Source organism: Hipposideros armiger, unplaced genomic scaffold, assembly GCF_001890085.2.
Source record: "Hipposideros armiger isolate ML-2016 unplaced genomic scaffold, ASM189008v1 scaffold_312, whole genome shotgun sequence".
In the NCBI taxonomy this organism is placed as follows: Eukaryota; Metazoa; Chordata; class Mammalia; order Chiroptera; family Hipposideridae; genus Hipposideros; species Hipposideros armiger.
Genome location: NW_017731662.1, coordinates 868,596 through 877,669, shown reverse-complemented (window position 1 = coordinate 877,669; position 9,074 = coordinate 868,596). Strand labels below are relative to the sequence as shown.

The 9,074-nt window shown below is 46.7% G+C and overlaps 1 protein-coding gene across 6 annotated transcripts in view; it reads left to right on the top strand.

Moving 5' to 3' along the window:
- Positions 1 to 421: 421 nt before the first annotated feature.
- The window catches only part of SRPK2 (SRSF protein kinase 2), a 239,063-nt gene continuing 230,410 nt past the window's right edge, over positions 422 to 9,074 (top strand). The window contains exons 1-2 of one of the 6 annotated variants that reach the window (XM_019660132.1): positions 422 to 563; positions 1,121 to 1,175. In XM_019660132.1, coding sequence (XP_019515677.1) covers positions 437 to 563; positions 1,121 to 1,175 — 182 coding nt within the window. In that variant the 5' untranslated portion in view covers positions 422 to 436. Of the gene's footprint in view, positions 564 to 877; positions 1,032 to 1,120; positions 1,176 to 9,074 lie in introns of those variants that run through there. The other 5 variants (XM_019660133.1, XM_019660137.1, XM_019660131.1 and 2 more) reach the window with 5 other exon arrangements.

Below are 9,074 nucleotides of genomic sequence, written 5' to 3'. Positions count from 1 at the left end.
TTGCAGTTATCATTTTGTCCCACTATCAACTTGATTCACATCTTTATTAGGAAGCATGCATGAATTCTGGAAAGAGTTCGGGTCAGCTAGATAGGCCTTAACTAGAATCATTGCTAAGTAAACTGTTTAACCTCTTTAGGACTCAGTCTCCTCCTTGTACGATGGGAAAAATAACTCCTTGGTGGGATTGTTGTGTTGCACAGCAGTACACATGGTATTTATTGAAAGGGGCTTGAATTCATGTGCAAAAGCTCCATCCTACTTTCCATGCTATTTGCAACTTTTCTTTCATTAAACTCAAGCAATCCTGTGGGGTAGGTAAAGGGGAGAGATAAGATGACTTTTCCAAGGTCACACAGCTAGTGAAGGACCCAGGTGGCACAGCTTTTGGTCCTGTGACCTTTCCACACTCGCCCGAGAGGAGGAAACGGCGCTCATGGGGATGCAAGGATGTAGAGGAGCCAAGGGGGAGAAGAGGCCGCGCGAGGAGCGGTGGTGTGAGACCCGCGGAGGCGCGGGCCAAGGAAGGGCGCATGGAGAGGCGGGCGGCGCCACCGGCCGGGGTGCGTAAGGGCGAGGCTGTGGCTGGAGAAGGAGGGTCGCGCGGCCGGGTGCGGGGGAGAGGCGGGAGGCCTGGGCCAGCCGCGGGGGCGCAAGAGGCGGAGGCCCCGGCAGCGGGAGGGGGCGGCGAGGCCGTGGGCGCGAGCGGCGGAGGTCCTAGGGGGTCCCGTCCGCATCAGGGGGGCAGGTGCGTAGGTGCGGGGCGCACGGGAGGAACCCGGCGCGGGGGTCGACCCCACCGGGTGGGTGGGGGCGGGGCTGGGCTGGCCGGGGGCGGGTCTTGCTGGGCCCCCCGCGGGAGCGGCGGCGGCGGCGGCGCAGGCGCGGTTCCCGCCTCCTCCCGGCTGGCGAGCGAGTGGAGGCTGCAGCCCGGCTCGGCTCCCGCGTCGCCGCCGCCACCGCGGCCGCCGTCGCGAAGCCCGCCCCCCCTCCGTCCTTCTTCCGCCGCGTCGGGATGAGCTCCCGGAAAGGTGAGTGGCCCACGGCGTCCCCCGTTCCCCGCCACGCGGCCCCGCGGGCCGGCCTGCCGACCGTTAATGTGTGTGTCTTCTTTCCCCAGTGCTGGCCATTCAGGCCCGAAAGCGGAGGCCGAAAAGAGAGAAACATCCGAAAAAGTGAGTCCACGCTGCGCTGGCGCCCGGACCCCCGTCCCCGGCCGGTCGGGGGCAGCTCGCCACTGCGCCCGGGAAGTTGCCCGGGTCCCCAGGGCCAGCGGGCAGGCTGATCCCCAGGGACGCCGGCGCTCGCCTCCTGCGCGCCCCGCGGGCGGCCCGGGGGGAGGGGCGGAGGGCGGGGGAGGGGCGCGCGCGAGTCCGGCCGGCCGGTCGAGCATCCCCGGGCCACCCCCGAGCCCCCGGTCGCCGCGCCGTCGGGCGGGCGGACGAGGAGGCGCCGGGCGTGCGCCTCGTCCCCTGCGCACCGAGCTGGCCCCGGAGGTCGCGGGCCCTTCCCCGGAGGGGCGCTGGCGCGCCGTGTGCGGGGACGAGGCTGCCTACCTGCTCCCACCTGGGCACCGGGGCCCGACAGGAAGAGGAGCCGAGTGTGTGTGAGAGAGAGAGCCTGTCTGTGTGTCTGTCTGTGTCTGTGTGTCTGTCTGTCTGTGTTGCCTCCTCGTCCTCCCCGGCCCTTGCCGCTCGGCCTTTCGGCCGAAAACCCGAGCCAGTTGTCAAGAGGTTCGCCTCGGGCGTGTTCCTGGCGCGAGTTCAGCGCTCAGACCTGTGCGTTTCGGCGCTCGGGTTTGTATTCGAAACTTTGTGCTCGGGCGGAGCGTGACTGCTGCGCTGGACTGGTGGGCGTGTGCGCGGGCGGTCCCCGGCGCAGCTTCCCGGCCTCTCATTGTGCCGCGAGTTGATGAATAGGGTGGTGATATTTAAAACGTGCCAGTCGCCGGCCACCTCCAGCCTGGCTGCGGACCGTGGTGGGAGCGGCCGGCTCCCAGAAGCCTTTCCTGGAGAGCTGCTCCGAGGCCGCAGAGCGCCGCCGCCGCTTTCCTTTTTTTCTTCATTTAAAAAAATCTGCCAGCGTTCAGTATCTTTACTCCTAGATTTGTGACTTTGCTCTTCGTTCTGAGCAAGGAAGGTATTTTTGGTACTATGAGGAATGACAGTCCATGATCTTTAAATAAAATCACTAAGTATTTCTTTTTTGTTTCTTTTGGGGGGCTACCCTGCAGCATTCCTAGGCTTTCTTGCTTCCTGTGTGCCTTGGTCTCTGCGTAGCGAATTTCATATCCGTTGGTGGTATCTATGCAAACTTCCTAAGTCATTACTAATGGGGTATATCAGTGACAGGATTTTTGTTCATTCTAAACGGAATATAATTTGAAAGTATGTTCAGGATTTCACAAAATACGGATATCCACATAGTAATGCCTTAAAAAAAATTATAGAGTGTGGGAAAAATACTTGTTAAGGACTTGAGGAACTGGTGGGTAAAAATTGGATATTGGATTCTTAAGAGGTTAAAACGGAATGGATATTTGGTAGTTTTAGATGCTTTAAAAAAGTTAATGCTAGCTTTCAAGTCAATCAACCTTAAATTTGAGATTTCCTTTGGTGAACGATGAAAGTTTAGCCAGTAGGCAAGGAGAACTGTAATGTTTAGGATCTTGAGTTTTGAGTTTTAATCACAACTTTCAATTCAAAGCATTTATTTCCACATAACCCATTATGTTCAGAAATGTAAAAAAGAATTGAAAAAAGCCTGCCCCAATTTTTGGGGAATGACTGTGTGTGTATATATGTATACATATGTGTATGTGTATATACATATGTGCGTGTGTTAAATGTATGCATACACACAGAAAAACAGTTTTAGTTAAGTCAATGTGTGTTTCATATTTTCATATTTCAGGACATGACTTTCCTAATGGCAAAGAGCCTTTTTTGGTGTGCTGCAGGTTGGATTTATGTGGTATGTTTATAAGGAATTAGCGTTATATCCAGGTATTCAACTTTTACTCTCACAGATTAATCTGTCAGTTTCTTCCATTGTCTTATTGTATGTATTTGATAAGCTTTGAGGGAACCCCTCCCTCTCCCCCAGCCAGTGACTAAATTAACTGGTTGGTCTGCAAAGTAATTAATTAGCAAGAGCAGATTGGTCCAATTACGTAAGTGTTTGATTAAGGCAATGCAATTTTTAACTTAATTCTTTGAATTAAGACATTATTTTAAAGAAATGCTTGATACGATTTATTCATGTATTCAACAAATATTGCATGCCTTTCTTAGGAGGCAGTGATAGAGCTTTGAACAAGATGAACAAAGGTACTCCTGAAGCTTACATTCTATAGGGGTTTGGGGAGAACCCCAAAGAAGATGGATTGTGAATGGATTGTGGAGGATGGGAAAAGTACATAATGGGAGTGGCCAATGATAGTACTTGGGAAACCATGGTGACTTGGTTTAGTTTGCAAGGAGTGGTGGCACGCTGGAGAGAAAGGGGTGGAAGAGGGACTTCGGGAGACTGGGAGTCTGGGAGGTACTCCTTATTTTACAGGCAGCTCTGACAGGTTAAGGTCTCACATTGGCTTAGTTTGGAACAAAATTCAGGTCTCTTGATGCCCAGTGTTTTGCTTTTTGATTCACTCTCTGGAGGAGGAAAAGGTGTAATAGGTCAAATTTTAAACTCTATTAGTATAATGATTGGCAAACTTGAATTATGTGACTACATGGACCTGCCTTGATGTAGTCTGATCTACTTTTGTCATTATCTATGTGTATGTGCAAGCTGGCTCTTCATTCATTTTAGTTCAGTTCAATTCTGTGAGCATTTATGAATTGAGCCAGTTCCTGTAGGCTACTGTTTTTTTGGTACACTGGAATTGGTAGTTCTGAGGACTAAGATTAAGATTTCTGTGCTTAGCTGCGTTAAAATTTTAATCTCACCAGATTGTTCTGGTGAGTTTAGTTTCAATTATTAATTGTGTTGACAGGCAGCAGAGATGTACTACAGTGTGTGTCATTCAACCTTGAATCTTAAGAATTAGCTTAATCACATGGCTTGGGATAGATTTTTGCCTTGGGACATATGTGTATGTATACATTTTTAAAAGTTTTTTTTTTATTTGTTGATTTATTTTTTTTTACATGTAACTTTTATTGAGACATAATTCATATACCCTAAACTTTATCTTTTAAAGTGCATACTTTGCTGGTTTTTAGTTTTTTCACAAAATTTTGCAACCACCACCATAATCTAATTCCAGGACATTTTCATCACCCCAAAAAAGAAACCAAAAAACCCCATACTCACTTTGCAGTCACTCCCCATTCTCTACTGCCCCCAGCAATCACTAATTTATTTTCTGCCTCTGTGAACTTAACCTATTTTGGATATTTCATATAAATGGACTCACAATATGTGGTCTTGTGTCTCATTTCTTTCACTCAGCACAGTGTTTTCAAGGTTCATCCATGTTGTAACAGGTATTGTAGCAGGTATTGCTATTTCATACATTTATATTGCCAGATAATGTTTTTTTTTTTAAACTTTATTGGGGAACAATGTATTTTTTCCAGGACCCATCAGCTCCAAGTCAAGTTGTTGTCCTTCAGTCTTAGTTGTGGAGGGCACAGCTAAGCTCAGCTCCAAGCCCAGTTGCCATCTGGCCGCCCATCAGCAGCTCACAGCCGCTTAGCTTAAGGTGCCCTGTTCAATCTTAGTTGCGGGTGGGCGTAGCCCACCATCCCATGCGGGAGTCCAGCCGGCAACCTTGTTGTTAGGAGAAATTGAGCCATCTTGCCACCTGTTGGCAGCTCAGCAGCAGCTCAGCTTGGGCGCAGCTCACTAGCCTATGTGGCAATCGAACCGGCGTCCCTGTTGTTCAGAGCATGTGCTCTTAACCAACTGAGCCACTCAGCTGGCCCTTATGTGAATATATTTCTGTTTTTGTAGGCTAAATACCCGAGTATGATTGTTGGCAGACTTATGTTTATATTTTGACTTTTTAACAGTTTGCAAATTTGCAACTTGGTCTCTTGGTGTCTCTGTTCCTGTCTGTCTCTGTTTTTTCACTGCACGATACTTTGTCATCTGTGTGTGAGCTGTTGATGATAGGATTCTGCATTGTATCCTTTTGGCTCTTGACTTCCTATTGGTAGGTGGACCCTGTAGGTTATTACTTACCTGTTTTCTGTTGTATGGGTTCTGACTGCTGCAGAAAATGATTGGCATGTGATTGGTGGCACTGGGTCAGTAAATCACAGGTGAGACAATTTAGGAATGCTGTGGTACAAGTTTATATCTTTATTAGGTAAGCCTCAACCCTTTCCTGTAGTATAAACTCAAGCTCACAAGCCCATGATTTTGGAATACCTCCCATGGAGGGTAATCACTTATTTTTGACTTCTTGTTTTGTTACACATTTGTTTGTTCAACAAACATTTGTGCTTACCAGTAATACAGTTCAGTATGACAGATACATATGAAGTAGATACCTAGTTCTACGCAGTGTGTTCGTTGGTAGGAAGATCAAGATAAAGGCAAGCCCAGCAGTAACCAGCAAGTAGGAGAGATTGGTCGACAGATGTCTGCAGCCCCGTGTAATTGATGAGCGCTGCAAGGCTTAGGTACAGTGGTGCTTTAGTTGGTAAGGGAGTGCTTTAGGAAGAGGCCTTGTTTGATTTTAGCATTGTTATTTTAATGAAACAGCTTTTTTTTTTAATGATAAAAGTAAAAAATATGGGCATGGTAAAAAATTCAGACAGTACAGAACAATTTAAAGAAATAAACATTAGTGGTCGCTTTACCTGTTATTTTAGTGTATTAGCCTTTTACTTGTGCATGTTTTTGTTTTTAAAATATTGAATTATAGAATTATAGTATATACTATATATATATATATATATTGTATATACTATACACACACACACACACACACACACAAGCACAGTATATTTCCTTTTACTTGTGCATATTTTCCCCAGCTTTATTGCGATATTGTTGCCATATGTCTTGTAAGTTTAAGGTGTACAACATAATGATTTGGTACATGCATATATTGTGAAATGATTACCACAATAAGGTTAGTTACCATCTCCTTCCTCTCACATAATTACCTTTCTTCATGGTGATGGCATGTAAGCTCTACTCTGTTATATCTACACTTGTATATTTTTGTTTAAAAATTTTTTTTAAAGTTATAACATGCATGTGTATACAATAACTTAGGAAAATGCAGGCACTAATCTTAAGTGCACAGCTTGATGTTTACATATATTTATACCATTATAACCACTCAGATCAAGATACAGATCCTCCCAGTACCCTGTAAGGTTTTTTAAGGCCCTCCCCAGTCTGTATCCAGAGGTAACAGCTTTGCTGATGCCTGTCATTATTGACTAGTTTTGCCTGTTCTTGAACTTAATGAAATCATAGATTATACTGTTATGTCTGACCTCTTTCATTCAACATAATACCTGTGAGATTTGTCCATGTTGTTGCAGGTGCCATTGTTATTGCTTTGTAGTATTTCATTGAACAAATATACCATCATTTACTTATCTATTCTTCTGTTGAGTATTCTTTTCCTTCAGTTTTTAGTCATTGTGAATAAAGCAGCTGTAAACATTCTTTTTTTTTTTTAGATTTTTATTGGGGAATTGGGGGACGGGAACAGCATTGGGGAATCAGGGAAGAGGAACAGACAAGTTGCTGTCCTTTTTGTTCTTCAGTCTAGTTGTGGAGGACATTGCTTCACTGGCCTGTGTTGGTATTATGATCATTGCGCTCTTCCTGGCTGAGGCAGTCGGTCACCGGCCATTGGATGGCAGCTCACTCTGGCTGCCGGCCGCTCACGCTGGCTGCCAGCCGCTCACAGTAGCTCATAGCAGCCCACTGCAGCCCCACTGCAGCCTGTGCCATCGCTGGTGACTTACGGCAGCCTAGCTCCAGGTTGAGCTGTTGTTCACCAGCTTAGCTGTAGAGGGTGCAGCGTCACTGGCCCATGTGGGAACCAAACCGGTAGTCATGCTGCTCAGAGCTCATGCTCCCAAGCCAACTCTTAACCATCTGAGCCACTTGGCTGGCCCTCTAAACATTCTTGTACATGTCCTTTTGTGGACATTTGCACTTGTTTCGGTTGGACATGCTCTAGCAGTGGAATTGCTAGGTTACAGAATAGGGGATGCTTAGTGTTAGTAATTGCAAAGTTTTTTTTGTCCCCAGCTTTATTATGAAATAGTTTTGATCAAACTGCTTTTCACTCTCCCCAGCATGTATGACAGTTTCTGTTGCTCCACATCTTTGCCATACTTGACAGTGTCATTCTTTTTAATTTTGGCTATTCTGAGTATGTATTGATACCTCACTGTGGATTTAATTTGCATTTTCCTGAGTGGTGGTGTTGAACATGTTTTCATATGCTTATTGATCATTTGAATTTCCTATTTTGTGAAGTGCCAGTTTTATCTTTTGCCCATTACTACACACACACACACACACACACACACACACACACACACACATGTTGGGTGTAAAGTCTTTTTTCTTACAGTTACTGAAATATAATTTACATACCATCCAATTCATCTGCTTAACATGTATAATTCAATCATTTTTAGTGGATTCACAGAGTTCTTTTAAATTAGATCTTGGAGAGCCCATAATACTTTGCCAAGTAAAGAAGAGGGGCAGGGTGCAGGCCTTCCAGGCAGAAGCAGCACTGCAATTGGTATAAACATGCGGAGGTGTAAAATGGCACATTTGTATTCCTGGAATGTGAAGCAGGTAGGTAAGTGTGGGATGTAGGGTGTGGTGAGCAGTGAGTGAGGCCCTGAGGAAGTCTGCAAGGGCCTGGGGAGCTGTTAAGGGGCACAGAAGGACATTTTTTTTTTAAAGATTTTTTTTATTGGGGAATTGGGGAGGGGGGAACAGTGTTGGGGAATTGGGGAAGGGGAATGTTGTGTATTTCGAGGACCCAACAGCTCCAAGTCAAGTTGTTGTCCTTCAGTCTTAGCTGTGGAGGGCTCAGTTCAGCTCCAAGTTCAGTTGTCACTTTCAATCTAGTTGCGGGAGGGAGGGGTGCATGCAGCCCTCCATCCCATGCAGGAGTCGAACCGGCAACCTTGTTGCACACTGAGTCATCTGGCCACCCCTTGGCAGCTCGCAGCTGATCAGCTCAAGGTGCCATGTTCAACTTTAGTTGCCAGGTGTGTGGGGGGGCAGCCCCCCATCCCATATGGGTGCTAAACCGGCAACCTTGCTGTTAAGAGCACGTGCTCTCACCAGCTCAGCAGCAGCTCAGCTAGGGCGCAGCTCACTGGCCCATGTGGGAATCAAACTGGCAACCCTGATGGTCAGAGCTTGCGCTCTTAACCAACTGAGCCACTCGGCCGGCTCCAGACAGGCATTTTTAGGAAAGATGACTGTAGCTGCTGTGAGGAGAGCTTAGAAGCCCGGGGACCATTAAGAGGTGATTGCAGGAGCCTTCATGAGACCGATAGGTAGTATTAAGGGAGTTGAATTCACTGGATTTAGTTTCCAGCTGAATGTGGGAAGAGAGAGAAAGGGTCCAGGATGGATCCCAGTTTCTGAATTAGCTGAATTTATGGATGGTGTTGCCATTTCTCAAGATAGGGAATGCAGAGCAGTTTGGGAAAAGCAAATGATCTTTGGTCAGGCTGTTGGAGGTACCTGTTAGTGTTGGCAGCTGGACCACAGATGAGCCCTGGTTAGATGCAAATGGGGAGTTGTTTGCGTATAGTTACTGGTGGCAACTGACTGAAGGTGGTGAACGTGAAGAAGCCACAGTGGGGATTGGTTAAGGAGGAGCCTGGGAAATAGGAGAACCAGGGGAGAGTGATTCACAGAAACCAGGGGAATAAAGCATTTCAAGAAGAGAATGGTCAGTAAAGCCACAATCTGCAAAAAGTATTCAAGTCAGATGAGGCCCAATTTTGGCCTTTGATTGTGGCAGTTCGGGTCACTAGAGACCCCAGCTGGAGTAGTCTCAGCACAGTGCTTTATTATTATTATTATTTTTTAATTATCTTGGCAATGAATGTCTTTTT